The 22,738-nt window shown below is 42.4% G+C and overlaps 1 protein-coding gene across 3 annotated transcripts in view; it reads right to left on the minus strand.

Annotated features, from left to right (window-relative positions):
* Positions 1–22,738, minus strand: part of NF2 (NF2, moesin-ezrin-radixin like (MERLIN) tumor suppressor) — an 86,663-nt gene that overhangs the window by 22,666 nt on the left and 41,259 nt on the right. For 2 of the 3 annotated variants that reach the window (XM_056528708.1, XM_056528709.1), the window contains exons 15-16: positions 13,292–13,425; positions 11,507–11,654 (exon numbers count right to left, since the gene is read on the minus strand). In XM_056528708.1, the coding sequence (XP_056384683.1) occupies positions 11,507–11,654; positions 13,292–13,425 (282 nt within the window). Of the gene's footprint in view, positions 1–10,545; positions 10,593–11,506; positions 11,655–13,291; positions 13,426–22,738 lie in introns of all 3 variants that reach the window. The other variant, XM_056528710.1, reaches the window with a different exon arrangement.

Below are 22,738 nucleotides of genomic sequence, written 5' to 3' on the forward strand. Positions count from 1 at the left end.
CAGCACCATGGGTTCTTATAAGCTGTTGTCTAGAAATCTGAAACTAAAAAAATAGTTGATGCTCACAAAGCTGGAGAAGGCTATAAGAAGATAGCAAAACATTTTCAGATGTCAATATCCTCTGTTCGGAATGTAATTAAGAAATGGCAGTCATCAGGAACAGTGGAAGTTAAAGCAACATCTGGAAGACCAAGAAAAATATCAGACAGAACAGCTCGCAGGATTGTGAGAAAAACAATTCAAAGCCCACGTTTGACTGCACAATCCCTCCAGAAAGATCTGGCAGACACTGGAGTTGTGGTATACTATTCCACTATAAAGAGATACTTGTACAAATATGGTCTTCATGGAAGAGTCATCAGAAGAAAACCTCTTCTACGTCCTCACCACAAAAATCAGCGCTTGAACTTTGCAAACGAACATATAGACAAGCCTGATGCATTTTGGAAACAAGTTCTGTGCACCGATGAGGTTAAAATTGAACTTTTTGGCTGGAATGAATAAAAAAAAGGTACGTTTGGAGAAGAAGGGGGAACATAATTTAATGAAAAGAACCTCTGTCCAACTGTTAAGCATGGGGGTGGATCAATCATGCTTTGGGGTTGTATTGCAGCCAGTGGCACAGGGAACATCTCATGAGTAGAAGGAAAAATGGATTCAATAAAATTTCAGCAACATTTGGATGCTAACTTGATGCCATCTGAGAAAAAGCTGAAGTTAAAGAGAGGATGGCTTCTACAAATGGATAATGGAGGATATTTATCAAAACCTGTCCAGAGGAAAAGTTGCCCATAGCAACCAATCAGATTGTCTCTCATTTTTAACAAGGCCTCTGCAAAATGTAAGAAGCAATTTGATTGGTTGCTATGGTCAACTCAGCAACTTTGCCTCTGCACAGGTTTTGAAAAATCTCCCCCAACGATCCTAAACACACCTTGAAATCCACGGGGATTACATCAAGAGGCAATACAACCCCAAAGCATGATTGATCCACCCCCATGCTTAAAGGGTACCTCTCATCAAATAAACTTTTGATATATTTTAGATTAATGAATGTTGAATAACTTTTCAATAGCATGTTAATGAAAAATATGCTTCTTTCTATTGTATTTTTCCCGATCAGTCCTGTCAGCAAGCATTTCTGACTCATGCTGGAGTCCTAAACACTCAGAGCTGCCAGCCTGCTTTGTTCACAGCCAAACAGGCTGTGAACAAAGCAGGCTGGCAGCTCTGAGTGTTCTCCTTTGTGAACAAAGCACACTGGCAGCTCGTGGTGTTTAGGACTCCAGAATGAGTCTGAAATGCTTGCTGCCAGGACTGGTAGGGAGACCCCTAGTGGTCATTTCTTCAAAGTGGAAAATTAAATAGAAAGAAGCATATTTTTTAATAACATGCAATTGTAAAGTTATTCTGCATACATTAATCTATAATATATCAAAAGTTTTTTTGATGAGAGGTACCCTTTAACAGTTGGACAGAGGTTCTTTTCATTAACCCCTTAAGGACCCAGCCAATTTTCAGTGTAGGACCCGGCTATTTTTTGCACATATGACCACTGTCACTTTAAGCATTAATAACTCTGGGATGCTTTTACCTTTCATTCTGATTCCGAGATAGTTTTTTTCATGACATGTTCTATTTTATGTTAGTGGTAAATTTTCATCGATACTTGCATCATTTCTTGGTGAAAAATGCCAAACTTTGATGAAAAATTAGAAAATTTTGCATTTTTTTTTTACTTTGAAGCTCTCTGCTTGTAAGGAAAATAGACATTCCAAATACAATATATTTTGATTCACATACACAATAGGTCTACTTAATGTTGGCATAGTTGACATGTTTTTTACTTTTGGAAGACATCAGAGAGCTTCAAAGTTCAGCAGCAATTTTCCACAAAATTTTCAAAATCTGAATTTTTCAGGGACCAGTTGTTTTGAAGTGGATTTGAAGGGCCTTCATATTAGACCCCATTATAAAAACTACACCCCTCAAAGTATTCAAAAGGACATTCAGTAAGTGTGTTAACCCTTTCGGTGTTTCACAGGAATAGCAGCAAAGTGAAGGAGAAAATTCAAAATCTTCATTTTTTACACTCGCATGTTCTTGCAGACCCAGTTTTTGAGTTTTACCAAGGGGTAGTGGGAGAAAAAGTCCCCCAAGATTTGTAACCCAATTTCTCTCGAGTAAGGAAATACCTCATATGTGTATGTCAAGTGTTCGGTGGGCGCAGTAGAGGGCTCAGAAGGGAAGGAGCAACAATGAGATTTTGGAGACTGAATTTTGATGAAATGGTTTTTGGGGGGCATGTCACATTTAGGAAGCCCCTATGGTGCCAGAACAGCAGAAAATCCCCACATGGCATACCATTTTGGAAACTACACCCCTCAAGGCACGTAACAAGGGGTATAGTGAGTCTTAACACCCCACAGGTGTTTGACGACTTTTCGTTAAAGTCGGATGTGTTCCTGAAAGATTTTTTTTTTCACTAAATTGCATTTTTTTCCCCAAATTTTCAATTTTTACAAAAGGTAATGGGAGAAAATGCCCCCCAAAATTTGTAACCCCATCTCTTTTGAGTATGGAAATACCCCATGTTAGGATGTAAAATGCTCTGCGGGCGAACTACAATGCTCAGAAGAGAAGGAGTCACATTTGGCTTTTGGAAAGCAAATTTTGCTGAAATGGTTTTTGGTAGGAATGTCGCATTTAGGAAGCCCCTATGGTGCCAGCACAGCAAAAAGAAACCCACATGGCATACTATTTTGGAAACTATACCCCTCAAGGAACGAAACAAAGGGTACAGTGAGCCTTAACACCTCACAGGTGTTTTACAACTTTTTGTTAAAGTTGGATATGTAAATGAAAAAATAAAAATAAAAAAATTTCACAAAAATGCATTTTTCCCCCCAAATTTTACATTTTTTTTTTACAAGGAGTAATAGGAGAAAATGACCCCCAAAATTTGTAACCCCATTCCTTCATAGTATGGAAATAACTTATGTGTGGACGTCAAGTGCTCTGCTGGCAAACTACAATGCTCAGAAGAGAAGGAGCGCCATAGAGCTTTTGGAGAGTGAGTTTGTTTGGAATGGAAGTCAGGGGCCATGTACGTTTACAAAGCCCCCCGTGGTGCCAGAACAGTGGACCCCCCACATGTGACCCCATTTTGGAAATTACACCCCTCACAGAATTTAATAAGGGGTGCAGTGAGTATTTACACCCAACTGGCGTTTGACAGATCTTTGGAACAGTGGGTTGTGCAAATAAAAAATTACATTTTTCATTTTCACGGACCACTGTTCCAAAAATCTGTCAGACACCTGTGGGACGTAAATGTTCGATGTACCCCTTATTACATTACATGAGAGGTGTGGTTTCCAAAATGGGGTCACATGTAGAAGGGGGGGGGGGTCCATTGTTCTGGCACTATGGAGGCTTTGTAAACACAGGTGACCTTCAATTCTGGACAAATTTTCTCTTCAAAAGCCCAATGGCACTCCTTCTCTTCGGAGCATTGTAGTTTGCCCGCAGCGCACTTTATATCCACATATGGGGTATGTTCTTACTCAGAAGAGATGGGGTTACAAATTTTGGGGGGGGGGGGGGATTTTTTCCTATTTTCCCTTGTGAAAATGAAAAATTTTGGGTAACACCAGCATTGAAGTGAAAAAAAAAAAAAGTTTTTCTCATTTTCCCATCCAACTTTAATGAAATTTGTCAAACACCTGTGAGGTGTTAAGGCTCACTATACCCCCTGGTACATTCCGTGAGGGGTGTAGTTTCCAAAATGGTGTCACATGTGGGTATTTATCTTTTTGCATTTATGTCAGAAACGCTGTAAAATCAGCCACCCCTGTGCAAATCACCAGTTTAGGCCTCAAATGTACATAGTGCGCTCTCACTCTTGAGCCTTGTGCATCCGCAGAGCATTTTACGCCCACATATGGGGTATTTCCGTACTCAGGAGAAATTGCGTAACAAATTTTGGGGGTCTTTTTTTCCTTTTACCGCCTGTGAAAATAAAAATTAATTTTTTATTTTTTTACATTAACAGGCTGTTGTAGCCTCCAACTTTTCCTTTTCATAAGGGGTAAAGGGAGAAAAAGCCCCCCAAAATTGTAGTGCAATTTCTCCCGAGTACGGAAATACCCCATATGTGGCCCTAAACTGTTTCCTTGAAATACGACAGGGCTCCGAAGTAAGAGAGCGCCATGCGCATTTGAGGACTAAATTAGGGATTGCATAGGGGTGGATATAGGGGTATACTACGCCAGTGATTCCCAAACAGGGGGCCTCCAGCTGTTGCTGAACTCCCAGCATGCCTGGACAGTCAGTGGCTGTCCGGAAATGCTGGGAGTTGTCGTTTTGCAACAGCTGGAGGCTCCGTTTTGGAAACACTGCTGTACAATAAGTTTTTCTTTTTTATTGGGGAGCCTGTATGTGTATATGTAGTGTTTTACCCTTTATTATGTGTTAGTGTAGTGTTTTTAGGGTACAATCGCACTGGCGTGTTACGGTGAGTTTCCCGCTAGGAGTTTGCGCTGCGGCGAAAAATTTGCCGCAGCTCAAACTTGTAGCAGGAAACTTACTGTAAACCTGTTTGTGTGTACCCTGTACATTCACATGGGGGCAAACCTCCAGCTGTTTGAAAACTACAACTCCCAGCATGTACTGACAGACCGTGCATGCTGGGAGTTGTACTTTTGCAACAGCTGGAGGCACACTGGTTGGAAAATACTGAGTTAGGTAACAGAACCTGTGTGCCTCCAGCTGTTGCAAAACTTCAACTCCCAGCATGTACTGATCACCGAAGGGCATGCTGGGAGATGTAGTTATGCAACAGCAGGAGATACGCAACTATAACTCCCAGCATAGCGAGACAGCTGTTTGCTGCTTGGGAATGCTGGGATTTGCAGTTTTGCAACATTTGGAGAGCTACAGTTTAGAGTCCACTGCACAGTGATCTCCAAACTGTGGCCCTCCAGATGTTCCAAAACTACAAATCCCAGCATGCCCAGACAGCAAACAGCTGTGTGGACATGCTAGGAGTTGTAGTTTTGCAACATCTGCTGGGCTACAGTTTAGAGACCACTGTATAGTGGTCTCAAACTGTAGCCCTCCAGATGTTGCTAGGCAACTCACTGGCTTCCGTAAGATCCAGGGAGCCGCATCGCCGTCCTCTGCTGCTGCCGATCTCCACCGTCGATTGTAGCCTCCGCCGCCGCTGATGGGTAAGTGGACTTACCGGTCCCCACGTCCTGCCTGGCCTATTGTGGGTGGGCAGAACGGGGAAACCGAAAGTTAACCCTCCCGCCCCCGATTTGCTATTGGTCATCGCTTCTATACGACCAATAGCAGCGATAGGAGGGTGGCACCCCTGCCACCTCACTCCTATCCCTTCAGGGGGATCGTGGGTGTCTTTGACAACCCCGATCCCCCTTATTTTCTGGGTCACCATAGACCCGTATGACCCGGAATTGTGCAAATCACAGGTGTGAATTTGCGCCGACATGGGGGGTCTGATGACAGCCCTGGGCATTTGTGCGGAGTGCCTGCTGATCGATGCCAGTAGTCACCCCGGTCCGGTCCCCGGCCAGCATGCGGCGGGGACCAAAATTCCCACGGCCGTACATGTACGTCATGGGTCCTTAACTACCAGGGTCCCATGACGTAGCGGTACGACATGGGTCCTGAACAGGCTAAATTCTGTTCCCCCTTTTTCTCCAAACGTAACTTTGCTCATTCTGGCCAAAAAGTTTCATTTTTGCCTTATCGGTACACAGAACTGGTTTCCAAAATGCATCAGGCTTGTCTATATGTTCATTTGCAAAGTTCAAACGCTGATTTTTGTGGTGAGAACGTAGAAGAGGTTTTCTTCTGATGACTCTTCCATGAAGACCATATTTGTACAAGTATCTCTTTATAGTGGAATAGTGTACCACAACTCCAGTGTCTGCCAGATCTTTCTGGATGGATTGTGCAGTCAAACGTGGGCTTTGAATTGTTTTTCTCACAATCCTGCGAGCTGTTCTGTCTGATATTTTTCTTGGTCTTCCAGATCGTGCTTTAACTTCCACTGTTCCTGATGACTGCCATTTTTTAATTACATTTCGAACAGAGGATATTGACATCTGAAAACGCTTTGCCATCTTCTTATAGCCTTCTCCAGCTTTGTGAACATCAACTATTTTCACTTTCAGATTTCTAGACTTCTTCGAAGAACCCATGGTGCTGATTGTTGGGGCAAGGTCAGATGAGTCTGGGCATTTAAAACCTTTGAGATTGACATCACCTGGTCTTCCCAGATTATGATTGAGAACAATCCATGACAATGGCAGGTCTCAGCTTTGCAAAGGGGGCAGTGCATGCTATAAATTCTGCAGGGTGCCCAAACTTTTGCAGACGCGTTTTTTTTTTCTGTTATTTTGAAAGTGTAAATGATGGAAATAAAATCTAACTTTTGTTGACATATTATAAGAAAGTCTAATCTGCAATTTGATGCCTTTTGGAGATTTTTCCATCTTTCCTTGGCTTCTTTATGCACATTAATACAAATTTTTACCTGGGTGCCCAAACTTTTGATCCCCACTGTAATGTGGGGGGGAACTATGCTGACAACCTAATGTGGGGGAACAATGGTAAGGTACCATATCCCGATAGAGGGGTAGTCTTATACGGCGAGTATATCCAAAACTCTATATTTTAACTGTAAAAGTTGGGGGTTGTCTTATACGCCAGAAAATACGGTACATTTTCTCTGATCAAGTATTGTATAGACTTGGCACATGTTTAAAAGAAACAAATTTAAATCACCAAGGTAGCCTGACTATAAATGATTAATGCAGCTTGACCAAGCAATAGACTTTACAAGGAGAGGTTATCCTTAGAAACTGACAGCTGGCAGCCCTGCATACACTGTCCATTTACCAAGGCCTTTTCTAACCTCAATTAATCTTCACACATGCCAGGCAAAATGAATTGAGAATCCCCTATGACCTTTCCAGTCAGGTATTGGAAAGTTCTTTTGTCCCTAGATTTTTATGTTGCAATCTGTATCACACTGTGCATGTCAGATATATAGTATGATAGGCAACAGCAGCACTAAACGGAGGGCAAGAGCACACAGAGGATAAGTAGATTGAGCTTGTGAGTATAGGATATATAGTATTGAAACATGGTCTTATTTCTAATGCAGTTGCTCTGTCCCCAGGGCTCTACACTGACCATAAGACCTAACACTTACAGGCTCAGAGATCCCAGGACAATTTCCCAGGGTAATTCGGTACCAGGACTGGAGAGGTGCATAAAAATATATATTTTTTTAAATAGATAATATACATACTTTTCTGACTTTTTTTAATCTTCTGACCTTGGTACCTGCCTTACAGCCTAATGGAGCAGAGGTGTCTGTACTACTGCTTCATTCACTATTCTATATCTAGAAACCATAGTGGTGCTCCATGTTCAATGGCAGTGAATGGCAGTCTGAAGTCATGTACAGTACTTTGCAACTATTTAGTCAATGACACTTTGGTAAAGCACTATTCCCTGCTATGCTTGGAAGTCTCAGTGAATAAATGAAGCACTTGCTACACATGCACAGCGTGCTCTGTTAATTTAGGGTCACATTTTATACATGTTCTTGGGATTGGCAGTGGTCCCATTGCTTGGATTGCAAGGTTCCTTTAGTTATTCTCTAACCCATGGATACCTCTTTACTATCACACTCGCTCCAACCTGACATCTTGCATTTGGCTCAGATGTCAATACATGTGGAGGAATGCAGACAATGTCAGACAGTAAAGTTAGGTGGAAGGCACCCATCTCTCCCCCAAACACCTGAGACAAAGCCAGAAGTGGATCGAAAGAGTGTGTGAAAGGAATTCCTTAAAAATTCTCATTCCAGTCCACTTTTAGCTTTAGCTAAAACAACTGAATGAAAAACTGCCACAAAAACAGCTAAGTCTCTCCAATAATGCATAAAGCTACCCTAAGTGTACGGTCACACTATTTGACGCTGCAAATGCACTACTGACCATCCATAGAGTGAGCCTCCAGCTGTGCCCATGTGTCCTACTTTGTCAGCTCGTAGCAGCAATCCACCCCTACAAGCAGACACACAGTGATCTGCGAGTTGCTACACGCACATGAAGCGTGCTCACAGACATTGTGGCCACTCTCAGGCTAGCTAAGGGAGCAGGGGGAGTAACTGCGATGTCTGAGTACACTGCGCATGTGCGCGGTGACTCTAAGATCACTGTGTGTCTGCTCGTATCAGCGGATTGCGGCTAGGAGCAGATAAAGCAGGACACTCAGGCACACTCTAGGGACGGTCAGTAGCGCATCCGCAGGTTCAAATATGCTGTAGATGCGCTATGTGTGACCCTACCCTAAGGCCATGTTACCACATGGCAGTTTTTGTTTGATAAAAAACCACGGCAGTTTTTGAGCCAAAGCCAGAAGTGGAACCAGTAGGAAGGAAAAGTATAAGTCCTTCCTTTATATTTCTCATTCCTTTTGGATCCACTTCTGGCTTTGGCTCAAAAACTGCAGTGGTCGTTTACATAAAAAAAAAAAAAAAAACTGCCATGTGGAAACGCAGCCTTACTGTACTCATAATAAAGGAGAGTTGTGCAATATAAATAGTGGGCTCATTTGGCTAGAATCCTTCCTCTTTGCAGAGAACAGTTCTCCATTGACTTCTTTATTGAGCTCTTCATGTATTACAGGATACCCACGATTCTTGTGACTGAACCATCATGGGAAGCAGTAGGCCAATGGCATCACACATTGACTGCATTAAAGATGTATTAGCATTTACATTGTATAAACGAGTTAGAAATAAATATTTAAGTGGCCAAACACAGACAGGATACATATTTTAGACAGTTCTGAGCTCAGTGCTGAGGCCCATGTGATAGAAATGTGTTAAGGATTCTGAGAGGTTATCACAGGCAGCTGGAGCACATAGAACTCAGGGTTTCTGCTCTGGTGCACATCGCAATGTGAACAGGGAAAGCAGGAGAGGGGAGGGGGATTCCCTTGGGGCGCCTCCGGCTGCCCCCATTCTCTCTGTTGGCCGGCTCAGCTCTCGCATCCAATTAAGAGTGATGCAGGGCGGCTGGCTTCCCCTGGAATATGGAACACCTCGTGTGTGAGAAGAGGAGGGCGGCGTGATGAGACAGAACTGTGGCATAGAGGAAAACCCTGTGCACGGGAGGGGAGCTCACTGATTCACACTGCAGCTCTGAATACCTGTTCCAGTGCAACGTTTAACCCATGGATGATCTAATATGTGTATATAGGTATAGGATCATTTAGGAGCAAAAATTAAAGAGTATAGGAGAACATACAAAAAAAAAAATTTAATTTCCAGAGCAAAGCAAGAGATAGAGGCCTTCTTTACAATCCTTATAATACACAGCTGGTGAAGATAACCTTTAAGGATACGTTCACATGGACATAATCCACTGCAAATTTTCTGCAGACCCGTTGAAGTCAACTGGTAGGAACAGTCAGCTTGCGGAATTCCCGAGTGGATCATGTACATGTGTAGGTACCCGAAGAAAGAAACGTTTTATGTTAATGAGCATCTACTGTTCTCTCATGGTTCACGTCCCTGAGAAGGGGCATGCCTGGTATAAATTAAATCTGTATAATAAGCACCAACTACAATAATGAAAATCACCACTTGGGTCTGCTTTTTCACGTTCAGGTTTTGAGATGCAGCTTTAAAACTAGTATATTTTATTTTTTTTAGGCAGGGTTCCCATGCAGCAATTACCGCACGTCAAAATAGCCTTACCCTTTTTTCCGCCATAATGGTCAACAACAGGTTTTGGATTCATCTTCTGCATCGCAAATCCTGGAAGAGTAAGATTCCCCATGCTGCAGTTTTCTTTTTAAATCTGGTCCCCCAGTGGTCCTATTCTTACTTGTTCCAGTTGCGTGTCGTGGAACTCGGCACATCACAGAAACTACAAAAAGGAGGACTGCGATAGGGACAGACACTCAGGAAACTGGCAGCAGTGGGGTATCGGACTCTTATTTTCTCTGTAATCTTGGTCACATATTAAAAAACCCTCCATGCCTGGAAAACCCCTTTAAACACAAATTCTGGATCTGGAAAATAATCTGCTCTTATCTTTTTGGTGAACTAAGAGATTCTGCTGAAATCAAAAATGGCCAACCTTTCCTATCTTCATATATCAGGAGACGGTTCAGTTGCTCCCATATGCATTAGACTGGTGGTCAATCATGCAGAAATCAGTTACTTCCCCTAAAAAAATGAGGGTCCACTTATTGGTGTGCCATTTATCTAAGCTCGCACAATGCACTGTTCTCTGGTATCAGGAATCCAACAGAGCTATGAATTTATCATTATCATTACAAGAGAAAATACTGTAAATGTGTTAGAAAAAAGCGGGATACTAATCTGATATAAACAGCTCCTCATGCTATAGGAGAGCTGTGTTCACATACACACACACGCACAGGTTAGTTACATAAAGATTAAGATTACATGCTCACACACATACACAATACCTGGCACACACTATGCGTCACTCTCAGATGCAGACTGCTCTCCTTCCCTGACAGGAAAAAAACAAAAATGCCACGACATGTGAACAGGATATTATGCAAGCAGATAAAACCAGCATGGCTGTCTCATATAGGCAAGCACACTGTAATTCATTTCAGCTTCTGCACTGTTGATGAATTCATCCCTATCACTACAGCAAATTGCATTTTCCTCTCTTACTACATGTTCCTGAGTGAGAATTAAATGTATAAACAATAACCAGAACACTGCCACCGCAGTATAATGGAAGTGTGACTACATCAGGACTGTAGAGATTTCACCTAGCCTTCAAAGCCACACTCATGTCCATGAACATTGGGTAAAACTGGGAATCTTAGTGACTTCAATGTTTCCCATGTAAAAGGAAGTTTGCAATATTGAACAGTGCAACAATTCCATTTCATGCAATCTGCTGCGATCTTACTGAAACAGAATGGTAACCTCTAGAGATGAGCGAAGTTACAGCAATTTGATTCGTCACGAACCTCGCGGCTCGGCAGTTGCTGACTTTAGCCTACATAAATTAGTTCAGCTTTCAGGTGCTCCGGTGGGCTGGAAAAGGTGGATAGAGTCCTAGGAGAGAGTCCCAGGAGAGACTCTCCTAGGACTGTATCCACCTTTACCAGCCCACCGGAGCACCTGAAAGCTGAACTAATTTATGTAGGCTAAAGTCAGCAACTGCTGAGCCGAGACGTTCGTGACGAATCAAATTAATGTAACCTCATGTTGTTCTGGAATCCTAGCATCCTACTATCACCAACATGGCTTTAAAAAGGAAATATCAATTCATTCTGTGGCATGAAATAGTTATGAAGTCCCGGTGACCTGATCTAAAATTTCTTAACAGTGTTAGTGACAATCTCAAACTGTAAGAACTGATGACAGTCCTTCTAGCCACACAAAATGTGACATAACCCGTCTCACCTTTTTGATCGTATTCTGCTTGCTGCCAGAATTCTCATGCATTATGTCCATTGCACTTTCACGTTCCTTTAACTTTAGGGATTCAATTTCTGTTTTCAGCTCATTCAGCTGTTCCTGTAAGTGTCGGCTTTTTTCCATGTACTCCACCCTGAATAACATAATATATAAATATATATGTTATATCTTACATTAACATGAAAAAATAAATAAAATAACCTTGCAAACTAATGTCATTACAGTTTTAGCTCTTGACCATCATACCTGGTCAAAAAAAGTTGTCACCAATATAATAATCAAGTTACCTATAACGTCCACTCATTTTATCTTTAATTTAATTGAGATTATATATATATATATATATATATATATATATATATATATATATATATATACATACATACATACATATACATACATACATACACATACATACACATACATACATACACACATACACACACACATTATATATATATATATACACACACACACATATACACACACACACACATACATACATAAAGAGGAGAATACAGCAGCACACTGCCAGCACAAAGATACAGATAAAACATGAAATGCTTTATTACTACAATGCAAAACATGAAAAAATGTAGGTGCTTTGCTCACCATTTGGCCAAATAGTTTAGACCATCCCACCGCGATAAGGTGACCTCATTGGGACGGACCCTACGCTGTGAATGTGCCTCTGTGCAATCAGTTACCAGGCTTGTAAGGTCTGGAACATCCAGCACCTTATAAGATGGTTGGGGTGCAGGAGCCAACACAAACAAGGATAACATACCCTTACTGGCCAACTTATCGTTGTTTATTTTTTTGTGTGTGTGTATGTATGTGTATATATATCACACACAGCCCTGTGCGTCAATCAAAGGCAGTGACATAGGTGAGAGAGGCATTTATAGGCACAGGTGCATTAACATATAGGAAACTGGGACATACGCATACATCCTGCGGCGGGAAGGGGTATTAAAAAAAAATAAAAATAAAAATAAAAAAAGGCCATGGTCAAAATAGCTTTGGTGGGAGAGGGGTTAGTCCCTATTACTGCACTTATCATAACTGTCCACTGTCCATTATGAATTAATTGAATACTGGCCATATGTATACGAGTCCTAAGTGCCATATTTTTTCTAAAGAAAGGACATTAGTTAATGTCAAGCTTAGTAACAATATACTATAATGAAATGCCATTAATAAGCATAATCACCTGGTGGGCATGATATTAGCATAAATCTTTCTTTCACAAAACCATTTATAGCCAGACCTCTATCTACATACAAATTATTGTTAGCTCAGGTCCTGTCATATGTAGAAGTGCATGGGCAGTCACGCATCAATATCCAGGAACCCGCCTTAAAAATGCATATTCTGAAGTACATCTTAATGTACTTATTCACAGAGATTAAAGAGGTTGTATTGTGGCAAAGCGGTTGAGTGTTTTGTACTGTTCCCTCGCAGTGCTTGGGTCTGACCAAGGACAAAACCTGTATGGATTCTTTGTATACTAGGTATTTTGGCGGCTCACTAAAATATATGTTTAGTGGTGGCTTTGTATAAAAATAAGCCCTAGTGTGTGTATGCTTGCCTGGGATAGTAAAATTACACTGTGATTCCAGCGGAGGACAGACAGCAGTAACAATCAGTATACATGGCTGTAGAATATACTGGCACTATATATTAAATTAAATAAACCATAAAGAGAATTCAAAGATTTCATTAAATGCTTAGATCATTTACTAAATATACAGGTGAGACATCTCTTACTTTTCCTTTTCAATTTCCATAGACAGACGTTTCATATCTGTGTCCTTGAAATCATAGGGCAGGCTGTCACCGAGCATGCTGAAACTTGGCACGTCGACAGGGGGCACAGAGCTACTGCTAGTTCCTGCTGCTTGCTGGAAAAGTAATGACTTCCGTTTAGAAAAATTGCATGTTTTACAAAAGAACAGGAAAAAAGAAAAAGAAAATAACAACCAGATTGCCATTCAGAAGTATTAAATTCTGTTCAATGTTTAGTGAAGTATTGTAGCATTTAAAGAGGTTTTCTTTCCGATAGAGGTTAGCACCATAGGGAATAACTGTCTCAGGAATGGTACAGTGTTTTCCATCAAAATAGATTAGTCCTCTTTGACAGAGGAGCACTGTACTCTGCTAGCTCAATAGAGCGTTAATGGAGTGTTGATGTGCATGTGTGATCATAGCTTCATTCCGATGGAAAAATCGGGTCTCCGTTCTTGAGGTCGTGGGGTGGTCTCAGAGGTTGGACCCTCCCTGCAATCAGACAGTAAGGGCCCATTCACACTACTGAATTGGAACCCATTGGGATTCTGCTGCTTAGTTCTCACTACTGAAGTAACTGAATTGAATTCCGCTGAAGATTGAACATGTTCTATCTTCTGGCTGAATCCACCAGAGCAGTCTGGTGTGCCATTTTTGGCTTTAGATACAGAAATTACATCTGGAATAATGAATAGAATAAAGTAAACCATGCTCATATTTTAATAAAAATAAGTAGGGTAAAGAAATTGGACAGCATCTGGAATACTTGGGGCTCATTTCCACTACGGAATCTCCACCCAGAGATTCTGTCTGCTGCAGGCTCCAACTAGGACATGGACCACTTAGACATGAAACGTATCTATAGATGGCAATGCATTTTTGAGCAGATTTCGACAAAAGAATGAACATGTTCATTCTTTTGGCAGGTTTGGAGTGTGGAAATACTACAACGTGAACAGTGTAGCAGAAACCCATTAAAAAACAACGGGAGGCTGCTGCATCGGAATTTCCAAGAGGAATTCTGCTTGGAAATTCTGTAGTCAGAATGGGCCCTTAAACTCTTGGGGACGAAGAGCGTACAGGTACTTAAGGACCAAGGGCGTACCTGTATGCCCGTGGGAATTTCGGTCCCCTAAGAACCCCCATGTTGGCGATCGCCGAAAATTGCCGTTGAATTCACACCGGCGATTTGCGACTATTCCAGGTCATACGGGTCTTCGGTGACCCGGAAAATAAGGGGGATCGGGGTTGTCCAAGACACCCACGATCCCCCTGAAGGGATAGGAGCAACGAACAATAGCTGAATCGGGGGCGGGGGGTTAACTTTCGGTTTCCCCGTTCTGCCCACCCACAATAGTTGGGGCAGAATGGGGAAACCTTCGAGGACCGGTGCCGAAGTCCACTCACCCATCGGCGGCGGCAGCGGGCGGCGATCGGCGGCAGAAGAGGATGGCAATGCCGCTCCTTAGATCCTGCGGAAGCCGGTGAGTTGCCTCGCAACATCTGGAGGGCTACAGTTTGAGACCACCATACAGTGGTCTCTAAACTGTAGCCCTCCAAATGTTGCAAAACTACAACTCCCAGCATGACCACACAGCTGTTTACTGTTTGGGCATGCTGGGATTTGTAAGTTTTGCAACAGCTGGAGGGTTACAGTTTGGAGATCACTGTGCAGTGATCTCTAAACTGTGGCCCATTAGATCTTGCAAAACTACAACTCCTAGCATGCCCACACAGCAGTTTGCTGTCAGTATATGCTGGGATTTGTAGTGTTGCAACATCTGGAGGGCCACATTTCGGAGATCACTGTGCAGTGGTCTCTAAACTGTAGCTCTCCAGATGTTGAAAAACTGCAAATCCCAGCATGCCCAAACAGCTGTCTCGCAATGCTCGGAGTTGTAGTTGCGTACCTCCAGCTGTTGCATAACTACATCTCCCAGCATACCCTTTGGCGATCAGTACATGCTGGGAGTTGTAGTTTTGAAGCAGCTGGAGGTTTGCCCCCCCCCCCCATGTGAAATTTTTCGCCTCAGCGCAAACTCCTAGCGGGAAACTCACCGTAACCGTCCAGCGCGAGTGTACTCTAAAAACACTACACTACCCTTTACACAGTCCCCCCCCCCCCCCCCCCCCCCAAAAATGAAAAACTTATTGTTTCCAAAATGAAGCCTCCCAGCATTACCGGACAGCCACTTACTGTTCAGGCATGCTGGGAGTTTAGCAACAGCTGGAGGCACCCTGTTTGGGAATCACTGGCGTAGAATACCCCTATATGTCCACCCCTATGCAATCCCTAATTTAGTCCTCAAATGCGCATGACGCTCTCTTACTTCGGAGCCCTGTCGTATTTCAAGGAAACAGTTTAGGGCCACATATGGGGTATTTCCGTACTCTGTAGAAATTGCTCTACAAATTTTGGGGGCTTTTTCTCCTTTTACCCCTTATGAAAAGGAAAAGTTGGGGGCTACACCAGCCTGTTAGTGTAAAAAAAAAAAAATTTTACACTAACATGCTGGTGTTGGCCCATACGTTTTATTTTCACAAGCGGTAAAAGGAAAAAAAAAAGACCCCCAAAATTTGTAACACAGTAAAAGTACGGAAATACCCCAAATGTGGGCGTAAAATACTCTGCGGGCGCACAACAAGGCTCGGAAGTGAGAGCGCACTATGTACATTTGAGGCCTAAATTGGTGATTTGCACAGGGGTAGCTGATTTTACAGAGGTTCTGACAAACACAAAAAAATACCCAATTGTGACCCCTTCACGGAACATAACAAAGGGTATAGTGAGCCTTAACACCCCACAGGTGTTTGAAGAATTTTCATTAAAAGTTGGATGGGAAAATGAAAATTTTTGGGTATCCACCAGCATTTTTGTGAAAACATTTTTTTTTTTCATTTTCACAAGGGAAAATAGGAAAAAAGTCCCCCAAAATTTGTAACCCAATTTCCACTGAGTAAGAATCCCCATATGTGGATGTAAAGTGTTCTGTGGGTGCACTACAATGCTCAGAAGAGAAGGAGTGCCATTGGGCGAGAAAACTCGTCTGGAATTGGAGGCCACGTGTGCTTACAAAACCCCCATAGTGCCAGAACAATGCCCCCCCTCACGTGACCCCATTTTGCAAACTACACCCCTCACGTAATGTAATAATGGGTACAGTGAGCATTTACGCCCCACAGGTGTCTGACAGATTTTTGGAACAGTGGTCCGTGAAAATGAAAAATGTAATTTTTCATTTGCACAGCCCAACTGTTCCAAAGATCTGTCAAACGCCAGTGGGGTGTAAATGCTCACTGCACCCCTTATTAAATTCTGTGAGGGGTGTAGTTTCCAAAAAGGAGTCACATGTGGGGGGGGGGGGGGGGGCATTGTTCTGGCACTATGGGGGTTTTGTCCACTGTTTTGGCACCATGGAGGCTTTGTAAACACACATGGCCCCTGACTTCCATTCCAAACAAATTCTCTCTCTAAAAGCTCAATGGCGCTCCTCCTCTTCTGAGCATTGTAGTGCGCCAGCAGAGAACTTGATGTCCACACATGGGGTATTTCCATACTCAGAAGAAATGGGGTTACAAATTTTGGGGGTCATTTTCTCCAATTACCCCTTGTAAAAATGTAAAATTTCGGGGGGAAACTGAATTTTTGTGAATTATTTTTTTTTTCATTTATACATCCAACTTGAACAAAAAGTCGTCAAACACCTGTGGGGTGTTAAGGCTCGCTGTACCACTTGTTACGTTCTTTGAGGGATGTAGTCTCTAAAATGATATGCCATGTGTGGAGTTTTCTGCTGTTCTGGCACCATAGGGGCTTCCTAAATGAGACATGCCCCCAAAAAACCATTTCAGCAAAATTCACTCTCCAAAATCCCATTGTTGCTCCTTCCCTTCTGAGCCCTCTACTGCGTCCGCCGAACACTTGACATACACATAGGAGGTATTTCCTTACTCGAGAGAAATTGGGTTACAAATTTTGTGGGGCTTTTTCTCCTATTACTCCTTGTAAAAATTCAAAAACTGGGTCTACAAGAACATGCGAGTGTAAAAAAATAAGGATTTTGAATTTTCTCCTTCACTTTGCTGCCATTAAACACCTATAGAGTTAACACACTTACTGAATGCCATTTTGAATACTTTGAGGGGTGCAGTTTTTATAATGGGGTCATTTGTGGGGTATTTCTAATATGAAGACCCTTCAAATACACTTCAAAACTGAATTGGTCCCTGAAAAATTCTGATTTTGAACATTTTGTGAAAAATTGCTGCTGAACTTTGAAGCCCTCTGATGTCTTCCAAAAGTAAAAACATGTCAACTTTATGATGCAAACATAAAGTAGACATATTGTATATGTGAATCAATATATCATTTTTTTGGAATGTCTATTTTTCTTACAAGCAGAGAGCTTCAAAGTTCATAAAATTTTGGAATTTTTCACCAAGAAATGATGCAAGTACCAACGAAATTTTACCAATAACAAAGTAGAATGTGTCACGAAAAAACTCTCTCGAATAAGAATGAAAAGTAAAAGCATCCCAGAGTTATTAATGCTTAAAGTGACAGTGGTCAGATGTGCAAAAAAACGTTCTGGTCCTTAAGGTGAAAATAGGACGAAGCCCATTTGGGCCTTAAGGACAATTTTATTTTTACATTCTCGTTTTTTCCTCCTCGCCTTCAAAAAATCATAACTCTTTTATATTTTCATCCACAGACAAGTATGGGGGCTTGTTTTTTGTGCGACCAGTTGTCCGTTGTAATGCCATCACTCACTTTACCATAAAATGTATGGCACAACCAAAAAAATACTATTTGTGTGGGGAAATTAAAAAGAAAACCGCAATTTTGCAAATTTTGGAAGGTTCCGTTTTCACACCGTAGAATTTACGGTAAAAATGACATGTTCTTTATTCTTTGGGTCAATACGATTAAAATGCTACCCATGATAACATACTTTTCAATTACTGTTGCGCTTAAATAAAAAAAAGCAAACTTTTTAACCAAATTAGTACATTTAAAATCCCCCTATTTTGAAGACCTGTAATTTTTTCATTTTTCCGTATAAGCAGCGGTATGAGGGCTAATTTTTTGCGTCATGATCTGTACCTTTTATTGATACCATATTTGCTTATATAAAACTTAATACTTTTTTTTATTTTTTGGGGGGAATAAAATGGCCGTTCACTGTATAGTATCCTTAACATTTTATTTTAATAGTTCGGATTTTTTACGCAAGCGGCCATACCAAATATGTATATATAAAAAAAAAAATGTTTTCTTCTTTTTACACTTTTTAGGGGTGAAATATGGTAGAATGGGACAATTTACGTTTTTATTGGGGGAGGGGTTTTTTAATTTTTATTTTTTTTTAAAAACTTTTTTTACTTTTATTTTTACACTTTAATAGTCCCCATAGGGGACTATTTATAGCAAACATTCGATTGCTAATACTATTCAGTGCTATGCATAGGACATAGCACTGATCAGTATTATCGATCATCTTCTGCTCTGGTCTGCTCGATCGCAGACCAGAGCAGAAGACCCATGGAAGGCAGCGGAGGCAGGTGAGGGGACCTCCATCTGCCATTCTGGATGATCGGATCGCCGCGGCAGCACTGTGCGCGATTCGATCATCTATTTTAGTGACCGCGATGCTGCAGATGCCGTGATCTGTATTGATCACAGCATCTGAGGGGTTAATGGCAGACATCCGCGCAACCGTGGATATCCGCCATTACCGGTGGGTCCCTGGCTGCTATCAGCAGCCAGGACCTGCCGCGCATGACCCGAGCATCGCTCCGATGCTCGCGGTTATGCATAGGATGTAAATGTATGTACTGGTTTGTTAACCTCCCTGGCGGTATGATTAGGTCTAGAAATTTTTACCAAAAGTGGTACAATTTTTTGCATTGAAATTTCACATCTCCCCCCCGTCACATTCCCCTCCCCCACTGTCACATCCCCCCCTTGTCACATTCCTCCTCCCTCCATATCACATTTCCCCTCCATGTCACATTCCCCCCCCCCCCCACATTCATCCCCCCTTGTCACCTTTTCCCCTTATCACATTCCCCCCCCCACCCTTTGTCACATTTCCCCCTGTCACATTCATCCCCCCTTGTCACCTTTTCTTGTCCTGCAGTAACATAGACTAGGTTTGCTGGGCAGATTTCAAACCTAGTGTGTTTGCTACAGAACAAGTCCTTTCCCCTTCGGCCAATCACAGGCTTGACACAAGACACCACAGTGGCCAGTGATTGGCTGAAAAGGGAAAGGTCCTACAAGGTGAATAATGGAGAGGACACCTCGGACCGCACGGAGGGGAACGGCATCTGCAGGGACCGGGACTAGGTGAGCAGAAGGTTTTTTGTGTTTTTCTACCAGGGTGCCTCCAGCTGTTGTGAAACTACTACTCCCAGCATGCCCGGACAGCCTTTGGCTGTTCGGGCATGCTGGGAGTTGTAGTTTTGCAACAGCTGGAGGCCCCCTGGTAGGGAAACATTGACTTTTAGTATTTTGTCTTTACCTGCTCTGGCCGGCCCCCGCCACGGGAGCCGACTCGAGCAGATAATCGCATGTTTTCCCGGGGGCTGTATAGCTATATCGCAGAAAGCTAAAATCGCCATTCCATTGCTTTTGCGATATATCGTGCAGCCCCGCCGGAAACTCTGCAATTCTACCCTGAGCGTGATTCGTGGTTACCGCTCTTGGCAGGGAAAATTAACCCCGAGTCACGCTCGGGATAAACGCTAAGAAGGTTAAGTATCAGCTCACCAGGACGTAAATTTAAGTCCGACATCGTTAAAGGGGTTATCCAGGAAAAAACTTTTTTTTTTTTTATTTATCAACTGGCCCCAGAAAGTTAAACAGATTTGTAAATTACTTTTATTAAAAAATCTTTTTCAGTACTTATTAGCTGCTGAAGGGGACTAGTGCTCTCTGATGACACCTGTCTCGGGAACTGTCCATAGTAGAAGCAAATCCCCATAGCAAACCTCTCCTACTCTGTGCAGTTCCCTGAGACAAGCAGAGATGTCAGCAGAGAGCACTGTTGCCAGACAGAAAAGAACAACTCAACTTCAGCAGTTGATAATTATTGGAAGGATTAAGATTTTTTAATAGAAGTAATTTACAAATCTGTTGTACTGACGAGGGGCAAACACCCCGAAACAGCTGTCTGCAGATGGGTAGAAACTTCCCTTTTGGGGAGTAGTCTGGCTTGGCATAAAACCCGATCAGCTTTTTATATTCCTTAACAGGAGTCAAGCTGATACCAGGGAACACTACCTGAAAAGGTGGTGTAATGAGCTGCTTTGCATATTCCCCTACCCAGAATGCCTGCGGAGTGCTAACTGGCCTAACCTGAATCTCCGTTACACCTGAAGAGGTGTCCTCTCCCCAAGGAAAGTACTGACCCGTTTAAAGCCTCAGGCCTCTCACCCACAGCCAAGCCAGATCACCCTGCTCTGTACTGACGAGGGGCAAACACCCCAAAACAGCTGTCTGTCTGATCAACAGGGAAAACATGTCCATCCGGGACTGCCGCAGGTTCATCAAGAGCCTTCTTAGAGACTATTCCATCTTGGACAGCCCGGCCGTTGATGAGGAAGAGGAGGAGTGAAGACCCCTCTCCTTCTCCCATGTCTCCCTGAAGATATAGCCCAGCAGTTTGTCTCCCTATCGATCGATATATAAACGGGATCAGTATTTTCCTCAGGGAGAGGACGCCACTTCTGACATAGAACGGAGATTTAAGTAGGCCATTTAGCACTCCGCGGGGTCCTGGGTAAAAAAATATGCAAATTAACTCACCACACCACCTATACAGGCAGTACGTCCTGCAAAACAGCTCAGGCTCCATTTAAGAAGTCTCAGAACTGATTGGGATTTATGCCAAGCCAGAACACTCTCTACAGAAGGAAAAAGGACCCATCTGCAGACAGCTGTTTTGGGGTGCATGCCCCTCGTCAGTACAGAGCAGGGTTATCTGGCTTGGCTAGGGTGAGAGGCCTTTGACTAGTTAAACGGGATCAGTATTTTCCGAAAATACTGATCCCATTTAACTAGTCAGAGGCCTCTCACCCTAGCCAAGCCAGATAACCCTGCTCTGTACTGACGAGGGGCATGCACCCCAAAACAGCTGTCTGCAGATGGGTCCTTTTTCCTTCTGTAGAGAGTGTTCTGGCTTGGCATAAATCCCAATCAGTTCTGAGACTTCTTAAATGGAGCCTGAGCTGTTTTGCAGGACGTACTGCCTGTATAGGTGGTGTGGTGAGTTAATTTGCCTATATCTATCTCTCTCTCTCTCTATCTATATCTATCTATATCTATCTATATCTATCTATATCTATCTATATCTATCTATATCTATCTATCTATCTATCTAAAGTTTTTTTCCTTGAATACCCCTTTACAGAACATTATATTTATTGTTCCACATTTGTGTCACTTTAACACTGTAGGAATAACTTCATATTATCATGAGAAATTAAGCCTTCCATTCCCAGTGGCTGGTAGTAAGTTATCCATCCTTCAGTTAGCAGTCATTAAGACAGTCAGCATTTACTGAATACTGCTGAATAAATACTTTTCAAACTACAAACATGATTATGTTTTCTTTGAGGATGAAAAATGCTGTTGAAACATTCAAAGAAAAGCAATTATAGGATAAGAAACACAAATTTACTCTCTCTGCTTTTTCCCTTTTGAACTTCACCATGAGATCTGCCAGATGTAATGAATTTAAGGAATTGCTAATCAGACCTAACAAATCTCCAGACAACATTTACTATAGAACATGGAAAAAAACATTTAAAGGGGTTAAACACAAAGCAAACTTGGTCAAATCAGATGTGTACCCCTTTATATATATGTAAAGGGGGCACAAATGTGCTTTTTTTTGTTCGGTCAAATGAGTCTCTGCACTTGTTCCCTTCCCACATGGATCTGATCACTTCCTGGTTTCCTCTCTGAACTGTGACCTTGCTGTTCCATGTAACAGGACACAGTTTCCCACAATTCTTCTTGCTTGTATACACAGCATTTGCAGTTGAACTGAGCGTGCCATGGTCAACAGGCCAAAGCAAAGTAGGCACATAGGTTATTTTAGTAAGTACTCTATATATCAGTGGACTTCAACCTGCGGACCTCCAGATGTTTCAAAACTACAACTCCCAGCATGCCCGGACAGCCGATGGCTGTCCGGGCATGCTGGGAGTTGTAGTTTTGCAACATCTGGAGGTCCGCAGGTTGAAGACCACTGCTATATATCCCTCTCAAACAGTACTTTTTCAGAAATGCTTGTACATTGGGGGTCGGCTTAATTTCAGAAAATCCATCAGTTTAGACCTGTCTGTCTTTGTGGTAAAACCTCTTTAAAGAAAATGCTGGCGTTTATATGGACAGCCGAGTTTTCCTGAGGTGTCTTGCTG

This window comes from Hyla sarda, chromosome 1 (genome assembly GCF_029499605.1).
Source record: "Hyla sarda isolate aHylSar1 chromosome 1, aHylSar1.hap1, whole genome shotgun sequence".
Classification (NCBI taxonomy): Eukaryota; Metazoa; Chordata; class Amphibia; order Anura; family Hylidae; genus Hyla; species Hyla sarda.